Below are 18,021 nucleotides of genomic sequence, written 5' to 3' on the forward strand. Positions count from 1 at the left end.
GAATGCTAGTTGAACTGGGAATGCTAGTTGAACTGGGAATGCTAGTTGAACTGGGAATGCTAGTTGCCAGCGCTGTCAAAACTTTTCAAGCTATCATAGCGCTGTAAAATAGCGTTCTCACCCCCTTCAAAACCCCGCTGCGGTAGTTAAGCGTAGCGGGGCCATCCCCCTGCAGAGCGCACCGCCGGGGGTTAACCTCGACGATAATCAAGCATGACATCGAGAAGGTACGTAAACCGACTCCCTCACCATACCCGCAGCCCTCGCAATCATCATCCTTTTCTTTTTAAAAAAGAAATATAAAAAACCAAACATACTGACACCCTCCGCTAACCCACCCCTCTCGGCGGTAACATAACACAGATCCCCAGCATAATCTCAGTGCACAGGCTCCACGTCTGGCGTCTTGACCAGGCCAAGGCCGTCGCGCCGGCGCAATATTGTCGTCTCGAGCCCGGACGTCGCCAGCTTCATGGAGGGAGCAGCACTTGATAACTGGTCTAGACGCCATTCGAGTCGTCACTTCCAAGATCGCCGGTTACGGTTGGAAGCCCCTGCAGGACGTCTCGTCAATATTCGAATCGGCAGCAGTTGAGAGGGAGGAAAGCAGTTGGGACGTTCGTCAAGGTGCCGGCCACGAATCGCGAGGCCTGGCTTGCTCAATTTCGCCAATGTGGTCAATCCAGCCGCTGCCAGTGAAGAAGGACTCCCACTAGACTGACAGGTCCGTCTCAATTAGATGAGCACAAACCATTATCTAAGCAGCCAAAAATGTACCTAACGCGGCCACCCGCGCTCGCAACACTAATACTAACAAAGTAAGTTAACTACCTATACTATATCTGAATAGCGTAGAAAGCATACCTTCGATGTCCTTATATGACTAACCGGTTGTAGATTTCTTACCGTATAGCTAGCAAACCGCTCTACCGTACGAGTATCTGAATCTCCTTCGGCGGGATACTAGCGTTGGATAAGCTTGCAAACCGTGACGTACCTCTGGAGAGTAGCCGGTGGACTGGTTAGGCCGATAAGTGCTGGCTTGGCTCACGGTTATATACGGCAGAGCGTTGGCCAGGACGATGCTTTAGAGTCCAGCCGCCGTCAGCCGCCTCTTTTGCTATAACTGAGAAAGGGCAATTCGTCTTCCGAGTTGTCGTTCTTCTCTGACGCTCTTACAAGCTATTAGGAGGGTTACGAGATCGATCACATGTGTAGATAACTGTCGTAGTACCATTCTTCTCCTTCATCGACCTTTGAGTGGTAGAAAAATAGCCTCTGGGCTTAGCCCACAAATTGATTGACTTGAATAGAGCCTGTCAAGACTCGAAATAGGGTTCAGGAGGCAGGCAGTCGTCTGGGAAGGCGGCCATAGTGTTGGCCATCGCGTTGGCATTAGTGGTGGAGGAGGTGGCCGCGTTGGATGTGTCGGAACGAAGCCGCCTTTATGGCTGCATTCAACGGACCTCGGTGGTTGATTGGTGCTAGCACTGCAACCCCTCTTCCTTACCTTCTTAAGTCCTCTCCCATGCCCATCAACAGCATGGTCAATCAAGCACTTTACCACCTTTCAATCCAATCCAGTACTCTGACTCGGAATAACTTCTTTCAGCGCATATCTCAGCGGTCATCGCCCTGCAGGTTCCAACAGGATGCATTTTTTGCTGCTTAGATAATGTTTTGTGTATTATCTACAGTAATTGAGATGGACCTGTCAGTCTAGTGGGGGCCTTTGAGAGGTTGCGGATTAGGTATGCACGATACATCCGTATGGTAAAAAGGCTTGGCATGAGTACCCCAGGGAAAGTGGATCTCACGCACCGGCCACTGTAATTCGCCAGCTTGGGAAGATTCACACTGTCACAACGTGCAGTTGTCATCCTGTGTGACTTCGACCAATAGGTTCCTCCGACTAGGCCTAGCTTTCTTCTGAACAGGACACGACACCTACGAAACTCGCCTGATTCCGACCATCAACTTAGTGCATGTGTTGGTACTTGGTTCAACATGAATGGAGACGGATGCCAAATAGGACAAGTCTGGCACTGTCCATTCTGTCTATTTTTTGAAAGTGGTTTGCAAGCCAATCCAGGTATCGCGGCTGTGAGACAGCTCTCTTTAGACCCATTATGAAGTCCATCGTGTCGCTAACCCGATTGATGCGGCAAATATCAGGGAAAAGAAAACCAGAAAGACCGGATAAACGCCGAGACCATGCTTTGTCAGAGAAATCCAATCACTGCCCAGTTACTAATCCATATCATTCCCTGAAAGGGTGCGCTTAGACCCAAGAAGACGTCAAATTGCGATGCGAGAAGAGAAGAGAATTGGCAGCCTGGCTGCCAATCTACGGGGACTCCGACAGCGTATCAGCCTGGACACGCTTGACGACATCGACGACGGCCGGGAAGACCTTGTCCTGCGGCTGCAAACCGCAGATCTCCTTGACGACGTCGTCGGGCTCCTTCTTCTCCATAATCTCGGCGAGCTTGAACGACTCGTCGTCACCCTCGACCTTTTGGAAGCGAAAAGCCATCTCGGCGGCGTCCAGCAGTGCGCTGCAGTCCTTGCCGTTCTCGGCCAGCTCGGCGGCAGGGCCAATGAATCGCTCCTTGCGGCTGAGCTTGCGGAGCGGGGCGCGGCCGACGCGCTCGACGGCGTCCTCGAGGTGCGGGTTGCCAATGCGGCGGACAATTTTGTCGACGTAAGCCTGCTGCTCCTCGGCGGGGATGCCGTGCTTCTGCGTAATGAGTTCGGCCGTGTTGCACAGCGCCTTCCTGACCTCGTCCTGGATGTCGCGGTCCTGCAACGCGTCGTAGACGGTGCTCTTGCGCCGCACGTAACCGTGGTACGCCGCTGTCGCGTGGCCTGTGTTGACCGTGTACAACTTGCGCTCGATGAAGGGTTGCAGGTTGGTCACCCAGTTGATACCCTTGATATCGGGCGGCGCATGGTCGGCGAACGGGTTGCTCTCGACAACCCACTCGTAGAATTTCTCGAGCCGGACGTCCAAGCCGGAATCGGGGTCCTGGGCGGGAACGATGCGGTCGATCGCGGAGTTGGCAAAGCGGGCGCGCTTGTCGTAGTCGGCAAGCCGGTCGGGGTTAGTGTTTTCGGGCGCCTTGATGAACTCGGCAAGAGTGTCTGTGGCGCCAATAGCGTTCTCGCATGCAATGACGGCGACCGGGGTTAAATCAGGTGACCGTGCCTCGATGCCTTTGGCAATGACGGGAGCAATATGCTTGAGGATGTGAGGGCCGACCGAGCAGGTAACAACGTCGGCAGTCGCAATTTCGCGGACCAGCTCGGCCTCGTGTGTCCTCGAGTTGATGGCGCGGTAGTTGGTGATGGTTGATTCCGTCGTGCCGTCGGCGCCGACTTCAATAACCCGGTAGCTCTTCTGGGAGTTGAGCTTGTTTACCGTCTCGTCGTTAACCTCGACGAAGAGAACCTCGTAGCCCGAGTTGTGCAAGAAGCAGGCAACGAAACCACGGCCTGAACCCGTTTAGTGTGTGTTAGCATGCCATGACGTCGATGGTCCGCATAACCTCAAAAGAAGTATCCAGTGGCTCGTACCGATGTTGCCAGCACCAAAGTGGACGGCCTTCTTTGGGGCATTCCGCTGTGGATTGGCCATGTTGACGGGATGGGATGTATGTATAAGATGATCGCTGGAACGGATGTGAGGGGCAAGAGGGGATCGACAAAGCGATTTTAAGGAATATCAGTCGGCGATGTTTATTGTTCGACAAACACCAATGCGCTATGACGGACCGTCCAGGTGAGAACGGGAGGGAATGCACTTGTAATGCCGTTGCTGGCGGTCAAAACGCTGGATCTGGAGAACAGAAGCAAACACCAGGCAGCGGGGAGGGTGGCCATTGTCCTTTATACAATGGGAAGACATGGGACTTCCTGCTGTGGACATTCTGATCCGAAGTGGCGCTTGTCGTTCCCCTTCGGTGGCATCGTGATGGTCGTTGACCCTCTCGAGGTCGTTTGGATCATCGGTGGGGCCAGATTCTGTGGCTTGCCAAGCGAATGGCAGGGGCGTTTTCCCGCTGTCCTGCAGGGTGCAAGGCATGGCCAAGTTCGCCTCCAAACAGCCCCACTCAGGACTGACCACACACGTGGCTGGGTGGTCCGCAGGCCACAACGGCCACAACGGCCACCGACCCGCACTTCCGTTTTCCCATCACGAATCTTCAGCGGTGTATCCTGACTGCTGCTTAGCTGCTTACTTGCCAAGTGCCACAATGTCTCCGCTATGCGTTCGATCGAAAAGGGGTCATACGGTATAGAGCCTGATGCAACAGTTCTTGGGTTGAGTCCAATATTCGTCTTCACTTCGAATCGAGCATTCGACCAAGGTAGTCGCCCAAGGTTCCCAGACGTGAGTACCTTAGCTTATCCTCTGCCGCTGCAATAATCTTATCAGGCTGCAGAGCAAGTGATCGGGGTCAGACCATGAAACGACCCAGTCAGAACAGGGCCTGGCCTACAGCTCAGGCTTAGGGGATGCACGTTGGTCGGCTCTATGTCATAGCAGTCCTGTTGTATGACGACGGGTCACCTCACTGACGAGGGATCGTGACGAAAACCCAGAGTTGCTTCATTGCCCATTCACAATGCATCGTCGGTTTCCGATCTTGCCCCGGGAGATGGAGCTGCCGTCCAGACACGGCCTATGGTCCGTCATTGTGATCCTGTTCCCTACTTCAGTATCAATCATTGCAACTGGTAGCGGTTTGAGTTACTGCCGGTACTATGCGTGCGGTGAACTGGAAGTCCAGCCAAGGGCTTTTTCCAGGGCCAAAGTTTGTTCCGTGCAAGCACTAAGCCGATTTGGTGGTTCTCACGTCTAAGTTGTTCGGTTGTAACTCTTTGAGGCTCAACACTAGCTTATGGATGCATCTTTATTCATTTACACCCTGCGCCCCATCATGCCCTCTCTGTCCCTATCCATGAAGCGTAGGTGAGCGGACTCACTGTGAAGGCTCCACTGTCGTCTCTTGGCCGGCAGCACATAGCGGCTTATCCCTGTCGCTGGTGGACGATATCCAGACCAGAACGGAGCCAGTGACGTGTTCCACTTCCAGTCCCCAGGAGATTCCGCTCCATCTCCAGGCGCTTTTTTTGCGGAGAGGTCGCCACCCCAATCTCATCGACTCTGGGTGGGCTGCTGAACCCGCTCGACTCGGTTGAAGCCCTTCGGTTGCCGATGAGAACGGCTACGATGATGATGCATGCGATGACCAGCCGACCAAGGCGCAAACTGACCTTTTCAAAGGCCAAAGTTCCATTCTTCCGCAACGGTACCCTAGAGCGTTGAGACGTTTTTGGTTGCGTCAAGAACCAATGGCAAGTCACCCTAACTGTACTCTTATCAGAAAGGCCAGGCAATTCCCAATCTCTAACATCGAGGAACAATTCTTCGTCCTCACCACTTTCACCCTTTCTTCCCTCGCTCCCCTCCTTCACCGTGGTGACAGCAGAGGTTGATGTTAATCTTCAGGGTCTAATGCCAGGAACAACGGACCCACCCTGACGTCATTCTCGGCCCGCTTATCGGCCAGATATGTCGCACTCAAACACGACAACCTCGGAATTCTTCAGTGCGAGAGACAGCAGGCCTCAGGATCAGAATCAGGATTTGGATGTTTGAGCCGATCAGGCCCCTAGGGTTTCATCTTTTCATGTCAACTGCTTACTTCCTCATTCAAAGAACTTGACGCCATAATTAACGCCTCGCTGCTGAATCTGTCCCAGCTCGCTTCCAATCTCATGCGCCGAATTCCCGCCACTGGTATCTTGCACTGTCCGTGAGGGCGCGGCTTTCCGTGTTGCGCTCTCCCGACATCACCATCAAGTCGATCACAGGTCATTTCACGCCTGGCCCCGTTTCTGCAGTCTTACTTCCTCCGGTCATCCCTCAGCTGCTTGTCCTTCCATGCCTGGTCGCTGACCGACAACGACCCACCCGTGAGCGGTTTGCGGCACCGACAAGGCAGACACGCAATTGCTGTTTCAAGCCAGAATCTTCGTCATACTCTTCAGGTTGTGGACACAACAAGCCCATACAAGGGCCAAACCGGCCTGTCTTGTCCTCACGATGCCGCCAATACAGCGATCAGGGGTCCTGCCTTGGACTTTGACCCCACCCGGCTACCCTGCAGACAAGTGCCTGGCTTTCTCCTCCCAGAACGCCGCCTGTTCCGCGATGTGGAATCGATGTTCACATGGCAGCCAATCATGGGAATCTGTCTGGACCTCCATCCTAACCTCTGCAAGCCAAACACGGCACCGTCACCAGGCACCGATGATCGATACCAAATGCTCACCCTACCTGCAGCAATTATCGTCCGATTCTTCTGCGGGCGCGTGTTTGTCGTGCCATGCTTTGTCTCTCGAGTCCCTGACACACAGCCTGGTTTTGGATTTGCCAGCCCGGTTTTGGATTTGCCAGCCCGAATCGTGCAGCTTCAATTCTGCTCACGGATACTTTCCTTGGGTTAGATTCTCTATCTGCTCGTTCGTCGTCCAGTGATATTGCCACTTCGGGGCAGGTAGAAGTCGAATCGACCCGTGCTATTCTTCCTGTTGACATTACAGGGCGCGGGAGACTGCCCTGGGACACGATCTAGAGGAGCCATATCGCATCCAAGTTCCTCGCTCTTCCCATGGGACGCAGTGTTAGTCAACTGCCTCGCCAACCCTGAGATTGACCGCATGGCTGTCGCCGGTCCCACACAATCTTCAGGGCTGTAGCTGGGTTTTGATTACCTCAGGGTCCTCAAGATGTGAGCATTCATTGCAATCATTTGCTGGGATGTGGAAACCTCCGCGTACTTCCCTCCTTTACTGTGTAATAGCTGGCCCGGCCCAAACTTGTCGTTCAATGGCACCGTGACGGAATGCCAAGGACATGCCGTCGACATGTCGGGTGAAGAAACGTGGAGTACGGTACTCTGAAACGACGGGGATATTGCACAATGCACCCCGAGCTAATTGAGGATACGCCCTAGCGTCGATCCAGACAGTTCCCGAGAGCGTGGAAATCATTGATCGGATTCCCAGATACGTTATGCAGCAGTTCCTGTAGTTCAAACGAGTCGACAAACTAAGACTGTGGTCCACAGCTTCCGAGTCCTGGGGAATACTTTGGGTTTGGGGCTTTGTCTACCGAAAACCAACCCGGGATGTCGACGTCAGACAATACAAGAAACAGCTCAACATCGACCTCGTCCATTGACGACTGGGAGTTCCTATCGCCTATCAGAAGTACGGGGGTTAGGGACATCCGTGAGATGACTTCTGGGCATGGCTCTCCTGACCCGCTGATGAAACTGACAGGAAGCGTACAGGGCATTTCTACCTGCCCCAGGCAGGAGTACTCCCAGACACGTCCGCGTCTAGTTTGCGTTGCAACATCGCCAGTCAAGGCCTATGAACATCAGATGAAGGGTGCGACGGAGTAACGTAACCGCGGGAAGCACGGCGCCCTGACGATCACCGGTAAGCCTTCCCATACTCGGAAAATGGCATGTTGTGCGTAGGAGGCCTCGCGCCGGCAAGCAGCCCCGTGTCTCTCCGTGATGTGGAACCCCCGGTGCAAATCGGAGCCAATGGCCGCGCCGGACGCCGGACGCCAAGTATTCTTTGCCGGCACGGAGGTGGGGTCCCAGATCCGCTCTACCGTTTTTCGAGATGCCGATCTATCCATCGACACCGTGGATGCCCGGCCCCGGAAAAGACGGCATTGTGTTTGTTTCGAGATCTGAGAAGTTTCTTGTTTTGCGTGCATATCAAGGGTTCTTGGCAGGACCCTGCATATGCGGTAGGAGGCAATGATTTGCGTCCGCGGTGGGCGAGGAGATCAAGGGGGCTGCGGAGGTTGGGGCCCTTTGAGACCTTGAGACCAGAATCTTCGAGGTCGGAAACTGAAAAGAAGGAAGGGAGGGGGGGGGCGGGGGAGAGGGAATACTGACCCTGAGAGCCAGGTACTTTATTCATGGACTCCCCATCTGGCGTCCTTCGCGGCTGAATCCGGCCACTCCTTGCGTCAGTGTTTGGATCAGAAACTTTGAAGGTATCAGCTGTATGGAGCATGTTCGAGCATCATGGTCAGTCTCAAGTGCCAATCTCGAAGCATTCAAGTTCACGAATGCACTCATTTCATGGTCTGGTGTTGCTGCCCCAGCGCTGATAATCTGGGGAAGATCTGGAGAACTGGAGGCAAATTGGCAGATCATAACGAACTCTATCGACCCAATTTGATTCAAGCGCGGGGCGTTCCTGATGTCAAAACTGCTTGGTCGCTTGATGAATTCAAAAGGGAGCTGGCAACGAGTTGTCAGGGGGGAATCCTGTAGTGCTGCTCATTCCAAGCGGTACGGAACCAGAGATCGTACAAGGTAGGTATGCTTTCAGTTGATCCGACCTTTGTCCAATATCTGCGCTGTTCCCAGCAGTCATCAAGTACGCACCAGAGAGCCGCACAATGATTCTGGTTGTTCAACAGGTTGATACTGGATACTACGATCGGGCCGGTCACTTGAGGGCTGATGGAGCACAGTTCTCTGGAGTTCAAAAGTTCAAGTCCCTTTACCGCCGCACCTCTACGAACCGTCTTCAACGAAAACCATCCGTCGCCGGCCCACGCATCTCACCAACGCTGCAGCAGCCGGCCTAGAATGCTGACCACGCCTGCAGGGAGGTGATTCTCACTCATTCCAGTGATTGTAGTCAAGGACGTCCCCAAAAACACCGGCTTTAATCCACCGGCCAGCTCTTGCGCTCTGCGTCGCGCGGCCTAGCCAAATGTCCCTCACAAGGCCGGCGTCACGATACAGCGGAATCACCTCAGTCTCGTACCCAAACCGACCACCAGCCGAAGAGCCAGAGGACTGCGGCCGCCGGTTGCTCGGAAACCGGTGGTAGGTGTGGATGGTGAGGTGCCACCGCGGTTCTATGAACGCGGCCGTTATTGTCCAGTCGGTGAAGCACTGGCGGCAGTGGCCGAGGAGGTCTTTGCATTCCTCTATCGACGATCCGACATTGCCGCGGGGACGGGTGGTGGGGAGGTAGTAAAGCAGCGTGTGCTCACAGAGCTTGTAGCCCAGGTTCCACAAATTGTTGAGGAACTTGTTGTACGGTATGTCCCAGCTGGTCGTCCGTACCGAGCCCAGGAAAAGATCGCCGTCGATGATCTTGGCTGACCATTTCTCGTGGAAGCACTGGAAAGCGGTCTGACTGGTCATGTAGTGCTCGAGTTGAAACCGATCCAGGGATATCCCGCTTGCCGGGCCGAACAGCTGGCGGTTCAGTGCCAGGCGAACGTGGTGTAAGCCCATGGTAAAGCCGGACGCCCCCAAGGTCCATCGGCAACGGCGGCAGTCGGGGGTATTAGGAGAAGCCCAGTCGGAGGAAGCAGGGCCGTCCGTGGGCGAGAAGGGATGGAGAGTGCGGCAAATAGGGCAAAAGTAGTATTTGTCGCCAACGTCTCTCTCCAGCAGCTCGCAGAATTCGGCTTTGGTCTGTGAATCGCTGAAGGGAAGCCATCCCTTCGTTTCGAAGAGGGGCAGCAGGAGTTTGAACGCGTCTTTGCAAGTCAGCGACAGTGCCACAGCCGGTACCGGTGGAAGATGTTCCCGGACAATGTACGTGAGGAGGTCACTTGGGAGCTGCAAGAGCTCGAAGGAAAAGTTTGCCATGATGTGTCGAGAGACGATGGCTTGCCCCACCGGCGAGTTTTGCGGCGTGTTGTTAGTATGAGTGGAAGAGGAAGCAGATCGAATGGTACCGACTTTTTGGGACGATTAAGCCCCACACTCGGTGCGTGAATCAGACTCAAAAAGGCTGCAGTTGCGAGCTAATTTCTTCAGGGTCCCATCAGAAAATTCCGTGTCATCTCTCGACTCAAAACCCGCCGTCCCATTCTGACTCGGAAAGTCTATGTAGAGTAGATTTACGAATGGCACAGCGGACGGGCGTGCCGCGTGAGTAGTAAATGACGCCGACGGCAAGCTTCAATCTGAGGGTAAGCGGATCATCACCCACAAACTTAATCGAGAGCTCGTCGGGAGCCTCGAGGAGAAGTTGGAGGGTCCGAAGGAGTCCCCTCTTAGATCCATAGACGGCTGAGATGGCTGAGATGGTGTTAAATGTTGCTGATATCGCAAGTTGTTTGACCAGTCTGTACCACGTGCTTGTCGAATGGTCGATGCCAATACTGATGGTTACATTGTCTATCCAAAGCGATATTTGACAGCCCTTACTACACATCCATGATACAATGCTAACCGACCGTGATCCTGGACGATGAGGCTGCCTATGCTAAGGTAACGATCCACCGAGGGGCTGCGAGTGCGGCCGTCGACTTAAAATCAGAATCCTAGGTGTAGCCCGTCGAGTCGGTTGACCCTCGTGGGAAGAATGTCTTCGTCACGACGAGACAGCAGCTTACATGATGTGCATCCGAAGAGTGTCCGCCAAATCTGCCAGCCCCTGGCCAAGGCGGGCATTGCAAGACCAGGAGACTCTCAGAATATTGTGTCCCCGTTTACACTTGTCCCAAGCTGAGAATATGCCTGACATCGACCTGGTCGGCAATCTGAAGGGCAAAGAGCGTGTCAACCATGATCGATAAGTTCAAACATCCCTCAACCAACAGCTTCGCCGAGCGCTGGCTATTGACCATCTCTGCATCAGGTGATTTCCGACAGTTTTTCGAGGGCCCGAGCTGCCGGCACATCCTCCAGTTTGCGGCCACGATACGACGCGTAAATCCGCACGCTCAACATGCGTCCGAAGTCCCACATTGGTGGAGAGGTGATAATTATCCGGTCTTCCAACAGGCAGGCTCTCTAACGGTCCGACCAAACGACGAATTGTTTCGGCAAACGGGACATCTCGTGCCATTGGTTCTATCCTCATGCAAGGAGGAAGATGCAGTTTGTGAACTTGATGGTGTGGTGCTGGGGAGCCAACCTGTTCGGGTTGGTTTTTGGTTTTGGAAACCCAAAGCAAGTCACGGCGGTTGGAACTGGGCTGTCGAGATTTGGCGCGTGGCTCAGGAGAATACATTAGCTGCTGGCCATGGCAAATACGTCTGTGTCCGTTGAGAGTCGATGAGGTAGTGCTTTCACTCAGTCACCCTTCGTGGCGGGCCTGGACAGTGTCGGCAGCAGTGCTGCTGCTGTTTACGATTGGCGTTGCAGCCGATCAGGGAGCAAAGCAAGTCTCATGTGCGCGGCTGCCTCATTCATTCATTTTTTTCCGGTCCTTCGAGCTAGGCCAATTCGTTTCGTGTGTCTTCTCAGGTCTTTCGAATGCAGGCCCTTCCAATCTGCAGGTGATCGTTGGCCCTCGTTGGTATCGGCCGGCATCAGGATCTCCGATGATTACCCGCTTCCTCGTGCCCCGATAGTCGTGCGCTATTCAGGCTTGGCTGCGGGGCCGAGAAGAAAACTCGAGCGACTGAGAAATGGGTACACACCAAGATGGTCTTGGCTTTCGCTGATCAGAGCAGCCACTTTGTGTAACTTAAGTTAGTTAAATGGCTACATTACATAATCCTGTCAACGACATCTCTTTCCTTTGCCTGGCACAACTCTCAACTTCGACGAAACACCGCGCATACTTTTTTGGAGACTGTAATTTTTGTGAAGAGACTGGCAGCCGCATCCAGCTCGGGGTTCATAAAGTTTTATTCGACGCATTGAGCAGAGCCCCTCTGGGACGGGATGTGATATTCCATCTCGCCTTGGAGCTGCAACTGTCCTACCTAAGTCAATGACCGCCCCACCCATTAGCTGGAGAGACGCAAAATGATCAAAGCATCATGCCAGCAACTTAAGGCAGTTGAGAGATATCGACTTGCTCCTGGTTTCTCGCATGCAGGGGCATGTCTTTTTCCTGGGTCAATTTCCTGTGTCAACATTACGCTTCTCGAAGTCCTGCCACCGAGGGCCACCCTCGTCGGAGCGTTGCCTTTGAACAAACCTCCAAGTGGTCGTCCGGCATCTGCACACTTGCGCCTCGGCAGCTTGCGCCCTGGGGAGTCTCTATGAACCTTTCTCGACTTTCCATTTCATGATGGCGGGTTTTTTATGAGCCTGGCTGAAGGTGGGGTGAGGGTAGGGGATGCGAGAGGATGGGGTGTGCCTCGCTGGTATAAGAGGCCGACAAGGGGCCAGCAGCCACCCGCATCTGATAACCCCCCCGTTTGATGACTCTCCCCTGCAAAACCGACCACATTTCTCCTGCTGCTCTAAAACCCGCGTACGGTTTATTAGAGCACCAACTTCGACACCTCCTGATTGGTTAGACTTTTGTTCCAGCATGCAGGTATAAAACCGCCTCTCCCACCATTTTTTCCCCATCTGCTCCTTTCCTTTTGTCCATCTTGCTTACTGCCCTCCACAGCACCCATATTCCTCTTGCATCCCACTCCGAGTCTCCACACCGTCTCGCCCCGCCCTCCTCGCCAAGGGACACCATTGTTAGCATCACCCTCATCATCCCCATAAACCTTGCCTGAGTGCAGGTGGTTTGCATCACCATATCAGACCCATGGAGCTTTCATTGTTACCACAACCATCTCCCACCGGGTCACCCGGGTATCCCAACCAGGTTCACTCCATCATCAACCAGCTGAGGCGCCACCGCCTTGGGGATGCCTTTGGAGGTCTATTGGACCTTGGCGACCAGATGGATGGGGTTGTTGACAAGCTTCACGTCCTTATCAACCTCTCCCAACTAGACCGCCTCTTCGCAGCCATATCTCGCCACTCGGCGTACGGTATCTACGATGCGGTGGACCATGTCATTCACAGGTTGTTGTACGTTGCAGTACGCACCTGTCAGGCATTGGAAGCGGCCCAGACCTCGCCGGCGACCAATGGAGTGGGCTGGTTGTCAACCGTTCAGTCCGAGGTCCACGAACTCCTGGAAGTCTGCCGCAACTTTTTCAGCTACATCACCAGTCACCCCGCCGGTCGACAGTCACGAGACCGGACCTTGGGATTGGCTCAGCGACTCCTACAAAGGACTTGTCCTAGGATCAACGGACTGTCAAAATGGAGACACGTTAAGGAGGGACATGCTAAGGACTCTGACGGGTCCGCCACTTGTGACCTACGGCCATCCGTGTCGGTGCGGCCACTGCGGCGGCGGTCGGGCCGTTCGCACGTCCGGAATCGATCTGCACCATCACGCCACCTGAAACGTCCCTTGCCTCTTTCCATGCCAACACCGCCCTCCCAGACTGGCGATGTCAGGTGTGCAGAAACCATACCTACATTACCGGCTCATCGCCTGGGTAGAATCAACGTCCTTCTCCCTACGCCGGATACAAGCTATCCATTATTCGACACCCTCGTACCAGGCGGAGTATTACCGAAAGCCAGTAAAGGCCTGGGGGAGGATGATGCAATACAATTGTTGGCTGCAAGGCCTTTCAGAACCCCCGAGCTTGTGCCTCGGATGTGGATGGGTAAAAGCAGTACTGCTTCACGGGCGATTGACCACATGGCCGAGACTCGGATATTCGGGTTCAGATTACGGCCCGAGCATCCCTTTCTGTCGAGATGTTGTTCCTTTAGGACACCTTCAGTACGGTATTGGACAACCTAGGTACGGATCAGGATGGTGGGTTGCTGAGCTTTGGGCAGGTTCACGTCATATATACACCACGTTATCCCTGTTCCCGCCCGTCAAAGCGTACAGACTCATGAGCATATCAATCAACTCGGCGAGCGATTGTGAGCCCAACTCTCGCAGACAACGAGTTGGCGCCCGATGAAGACTCGTGGTCCCGGTGGATCCACAAGATCTCGAGCGTCGTCTGTTCTCTTCGAAGTCACTAAGGTAGTTCATGGGTGCTGAGCACAAGTTTTTCTTTGCCATGGCACGGTGTTTACGCCAGCGCCAGTAGGTTAAAGTCGCGGGAAGCCCGGCGGCGACCTTCTCACTCGCTTCCAGAACTTCATCTTCTCTTCGCCCTCTCTCGGATCATCGTCACGCGCCGAGCCAATGCCGTATATCATTGATCTCTTTTTCGAATCTGATGACGATTGGGAGCCGTCGAGGGCTCCCACAGTCCGTCGCTTAGTCCTGGACCCCGACGGTGACTTGATCCTGCACATCGGTGCCGAAGTCAACGACGAGCCTGACATGATCGACGCTCAGGTGTGCTCTGTCACCATGCGCCGCTCGTCGCCGGTCTTCAAGGCGATGCTGTTTGGATCGTGGATCGAGGCGAAGCCCAGCGCCGGGCCATGGATCGTTTCGCTTCCAGACGACAAGCCCGCGCCTCTGACCATCATGCTCGCCATCGCCCATGGAAGATTCGACCTTGTCCCGCATATGAAGGAGGGCTCAACGCGCAGGCAAGACCTCGAATTGATGGTCGACGTCCTCACTGTCGCAGACAAGTACGACCTTACGCGACTTCTCGGGCCGTGGGCGCCATGGTGGATCAACATCGTCCGATATCCCCACAGAAACAGCAGTCGCGAGATCGCACAAGGGATGTATGTCGCCTGGCAGCTGGGATCTCTGGACCGGCTGTCCTCGATTATCAAAGCGGTCGTCTTCACCATTTCCAAAGTCGAGCTCGATTGCCTGATCGAATACAGCGAGCATTGTACCTCAGAAGGTTTCCCTCCTGCGTTGTGCCGTCTAATCAGGTGTAAGTGGCCCCATTCTGTGCCAGATTAGTGATAAATCAAAGCTGGGAGACTGACTCGTAATCAGGTACCGTTGCACGATGTCGCCTCGAAGTGATCCAATATATTCTCGACTTCTTTCACGGAAAAGCTATCAATCCTAGGGTCAAAAGTACGGGATGGGGGATTTACCGCAAGGGACCGGAGTGTTGCCACGAGCCCATCCTGTGTAACGCGTTGATTGCGACCGAGATCTCGAGTTACTTTAGATTGGTGGCAAGGACTCCGCCACCGGAGCAAGCAAGCGAAGTCGACACATGCGCCGAGACTCTGTTGATCTCGCTCGGAGACGTCTTCACTTACGTCGACAGCACGCGCAAACTGCGAGGCCAACATTGCTGCTCTCTCTTGGTCGGGTTTGAGGCATTCAAGGATCTTCTGTTCTTTGACTGGCAGGACTGCAGGGAGGTACTCCCTGAAGCCTACCGAGACCGCCTGCAAAAACGATACGAGCAGTTGGGGTACGACTTGGACCTCATCAATCGTGAGCCAACCCGGCTCACGTATTGGGCAGACACCTGTGAAAGGCATTGCGCACCGGACATACCTGCACCAACCCGACTCATCATGAAGATATGTCACTGGCTTGGAAGTTTGGTGTTACATTGACAGCGCCAACAAACGACACTTTATCCCTCTGCAGAATGCTGGTTCAGAGGCTTGAAAGACAAACGGTGAGGAAGGACGGGACAGACTGGACAGACTTGAAAGGGCACCAGACTCTCGTGCTCGCCAGAGCTAGGCGCAAAAAGAATTTGCTCGACTCTGCCCTATCAATGCCATCAGCTCCCACTTCCCAATGGCTTTTTCATGACATGCTACGTAAGTAGCCGCCTACCGCACAGCCGAGATGATACTTCACCCAGCGCTAGCTGCGCTACCGGCGGACGGATGCTGATAGCTAGTTTCTGCAGTCAGTACTTGGTATCCTTGACGCTCGATGTATCGGACCAAGTCCAACGTCTAAGGAGCAGCCGCATCTGCCATTATGTGTTGCATCGTGGCACCTGAGGCTCGTGGGAGAAGCGCTGTTAGAGAGAGTAGGGGACATGTCGTTGAACGTGGGTCCGTACTGTGCTGGTACGGAGCCAACTAGTCTTCCCAAACAAAACGCTTGAACTTCTGATTTTTTATTCTCCTAATCAAAGCAAGACCTCGCCAGACGCAAGGTATATCAGCGCGCTTCCGAGTCTCTGGGAGCGCCCGATTACCGAGCAATGCCACTATGCCCGGTCCGGACCCCGAAAAGGATTAAACTGGGTAACGAAATCGCGAAGGGAATGGAGCAAACGGATGCTCGAAGCGAGTCGACACAGGAGCCAGCACTTTCGCCCAGCATCACCGTGGACCCCATCGATCCTGATGGTGACCTCCTGCTTCGCGTCGGCACAGCGCTTGGCGATGTCCAGCCTTGCGACTTCAATCTCTGCCCTGCCGCGATGCGGCGCGCTTCCCCGATCTGGAGGAGCATGCTCTATGGTCCGTGGTCAGAGGCTAAGCCCACACAGGGCGACTGGCTCGTCGAGCTGCCCGAGGACAAGCCAGAGCCGGTCAAGACGCTTGTGCTGATCGTCCATGGAACGTTTGCCGCGATACCGAAGGAAATCTCGCTGCATACGCTGTACGAAATCATCATTGTCCCGGACAAGTATAATTTAATCCACATTCTTGGGCCATGGGAGCCAGCCTTGAAGAAGTGGGACTTCACAAGTGATACCGGAAGTGTCCTGATTATGTCGACTTATGTGGCCTGGCCATTGGGTTTCGAGGATAACTACGCTTGTAGAGGACACTAGGAAACTCGGTTTCGGCCTGGCATGCACTGAAACGGTGTTCTCCTATAACGACCAAGACGTCACTTTGGGCAGCCACTCATGGCTGCTGGACTTGCTAGGTAAGATCATTCGACCCCTATCAATGCCTTATATTGTCTCACTCCGCACTGGTGACTAACACTCGGATCCTAGATGTCGTCTCTGAACTACGACTTTCACTCATCCAAACGCTCCTCGACCTTTACCACGCCGAAGTTGAATGCCGGTTGCCTGGAGGAGAAGGTGGTTGTGAGGATGAAGATCCCGAGTGCGACGCTCTGATGCTCAGGGAAATTTGGCGGCACTTCCACAGGAAAAAGCATGGGTTCCCTCCTAAAGAGGCCACGAAGTATTGCCCAAGCCCAACTGAGCTTATGAACACCCTCACAAACCTGTTCCGTGCGCTCGAGGACTTAAGAGTATCACCCTTCGTGCTCGGACATTCCTCATTTGGAGTATGCGGCGTTTCGGTTAAGGACCATGCAGGACGAGCGATGGAGGAATGTTTTACGACCTCATCACAAGGATCGCATGGCGGCACAGCGGAAGAAGTTAGGGCTCTAGCGTCGGTCGCGCTCGCAATCTATGCTATGGGAGTGCTGTACCTTAGGGCGCACTTCCATTATCATGGTCACAGAGTTTGAAATGAGTAACGTACTAAGAGTACTAGAGGAAAGATCGGCCAGGGCATCCTCATGCTTGCCCTTTAGGCACCGGAAGGTGCCACGAAGGTTATAAGCGTACGCCTCGTGCTCGCCGAGATCGCCCAGCTCCAAAGCCTTATCGAAAGCCTCGGCAGACTCCTCGTAACCCGGTCCGGTCTTGCTCTCCAATGCCTTCAAGCCCTTCTGCAGCTGACCTTTGCCGGTCTCCTCCGACAGCTCGACTGAATCCTCCAGGCCGACGGGTCGGGGCTTGGTGCGGAAGCTCTGCAGGTAGTTTCCGACAAAGGTAGAGCTCGGAAGCTTGGATGGCTTGGTCTCGAGGATCTCCTTGGCCTTCGTCTCGGCGAATTTCTTGAGCAGACGCTCAACGGCCTGCGCGCTCTGTTCGTTCCTGAACCCGTCGATGATGCAGCTCGCGGTGAAGTCGAGGAGCGCCTCACTGTACTTGCCCAGGTGGTCGTAGGCATTGGCACGGCGATTGAGCGCTTTGATGTACTCTGGGTCGAGGCTGATGGCGGCGGTGGTGTCCTCGACGACCTTGTCCCATTGGCTCAGCGCATTATAGCAGGCGGCCCTGTTGGAGTAGTAAACGGGATCCGGCTTGCAGAGAATAGCCTTGGAGTAGAGCCCAATGGCCTTCTCAAAGTCCTTGGCCCCATAAGCCTTGTTGCCGGCCTCTTTCGGCTTCTGTGCATACTCCTTGCGCTGCTGCTCGGTGAGACTCTGGACTGTGTTCTCGTCGATCTCGGGCAGCTCGTCGGCGGATTCGACAGCGGCAGCCTTGACTGCTGCAGGAGCGGGTGCCTCGGCCTC

The 18,021-nt window shown here is 54.4% G+C and overlaps 8 protein-coding genes across 8 annotated transcripts; 5 read left to right on the top strand and 3 right to left on the bottom strand.

The window, feature by feature from the left end:
• Positions 1–1,963: 1,963 nt before the first annotated feature.
• N657DRAFT_688505 (6-phosphogluconate dehydrogenase C-terminal domain-like protein) lies at positions 1,964–4,010 on the bottom strand. Its single transcript, XM_062796944.1, has 2 exons — positions 3,577–4,010; positions 1,964–3,495 (listed from the first exon to the last, which is right to left on the bottom strand). Exons 1-2 carry the CDS (start codon positions 3,635–3,637, stop codon positions 2,348–2,350), a joined length of 1,209 nt encoding a protein of 402 aa, XP_062649601.1. The 5' UTR covers positions 3,638–4,010; the 3' UTR covers positions 1,964–2,347.
• A 453-nt stretch (positions 4,011–4,463) lies between these two features.
• N657DRAFT_280382 (uncharacterized protein) lies at positions 4,464–4,928 on the top strand. Its single transcript, XM_062786595.1, has one exon. The coding sequence runs from the start codon at positions 4,629–4,631 to the stop codon at positions 4,863–4,865; it is 237 nt and encodes a 78-aa protein (XP_062649602.1). The 5' UTR covers positions 4,464–4,628; the 3' UTR covers positions 4,866–4,928.
• Positions 4,929–8,723: 3,795 nt separating this feature from the next.
• On the bottom strand, positions 8,724–10,523 carry N657DRAFT_632033 (uncharacterized protein; the record flags this gene model as incomplete). The annotated part of the gene is made up of 4 exons (XM_062791114.1): positions 8,724–9,805; positions 9,972–10,026; positions 10,060–10,247; positions 10,466–10,523. 4 exons carry the CDS (start codon positions 10,521–10,523, stop codon positions 8,724–8,726), a joined length of 1,383 nt encoding a protein of 460 aa, XP_062649603.1.
• N657DRAFT_642586 (uncharacterized protein) lies at positions 10,303–11,334 on the top strand. Its single transcript, XM_062792376.1, has one exon. It carries the CDS (start codon positions 10,638–10,640, stop codon positions 11,121–11,123), a length of 486 nt encoding a protein of 161 aa, XP_062649604.1. The 5' UTR covers positions 10,303–10,637; the 3' UTR covers positions 11,124–11,334.
• A 949-nt stretch (positions 11,335–12,283) lies between these two features.
• On the top strand, positions 12,284–13,835 carry N657DRAFT_280441 (uncharacterized protein). Its single transcript, XM_062786596.1, has 2 exons — positions 12,284–12,348; positions 12,427–13,835. Exon 2 carries the CDS (start codon positions 12,574–12,576, stop codon positions 13,633–13,635), a length of 1,062 nt encoding a protein of 353 aa, XP_062649605.1. The 5' UTR covers positions 12,284–12,348; positions 12,427–12,573; the 3' UTR covers positions 13,636–13,835.
• Positions 13,836–15,688, top strand: N657DRAFT_280442 (uncharacterized protein). The gene is made up of 3 exons (XM_062786597.1): positions 13,836–14,692; positions 14,758–15,551; positions 15,644–15,688. The coding sequence occupies exons 1-2, from the start codon at positions 14,035–14,037 to the stop codon at positions 15,336–15,338; spliced, it is 1,239 nt and encodes a 412-aa protein (XP_062649606.1). The 5' UTR covers positions 13,836–14,034; the 3' UTR covers positions 15,339–15,551; positions 15,644–15,688.
• Positions 15,689–16,851, top strand: N657DRAFT_280443 (uncharacterized protein). The gene is made up of 2 exons (XM_062786598.1): positions 15,689–16,623; positions 16,697–16,851. Exon 1 carries the CDS (start codon positions 15,947–15,949, stop codon positions 16,523–16,525), a length of 579 nt encoding a protein of 192 aa, XP_062649607.1. The 5' UTR covers positions 15,689–15,946; the 3' UTR covers positions 16,526–16,623; positions 16,697–16,851.
• A 252-nt stretch (positions 16,852–17,103) lies between these two features.
• Positions 17,104–17,958, bottom strand: N657DRAFT_569557 (TPR-like protein; the record flags this gene model as incomplete). The annotated part of the gene is made up of 1 exon (XM_062788669.1): positions 17,104–17,958. A coding segment is annotated over one exon (855 nt), but the record flags the coding sequence as incomplete, so codon positions are not given.
• Between the last annotated feature and the right edge of the window lie 63 nt (positions 17,959–18,021).

This window comes from Parathielavia appendiculata, assembly GCF_033297405.1.
Source record: "Parathielavia appendiculata strain CBS 731.68 unplaced genomic scaffold N657scaffold_3, whole genome shotgun sequence".
NCBI lineage: Eukaryota > Fungi > Ascomycota > Sordariomycetes > Sordariales > Chaetomiaceae > Parathielavia > Parathielavia appendiculata.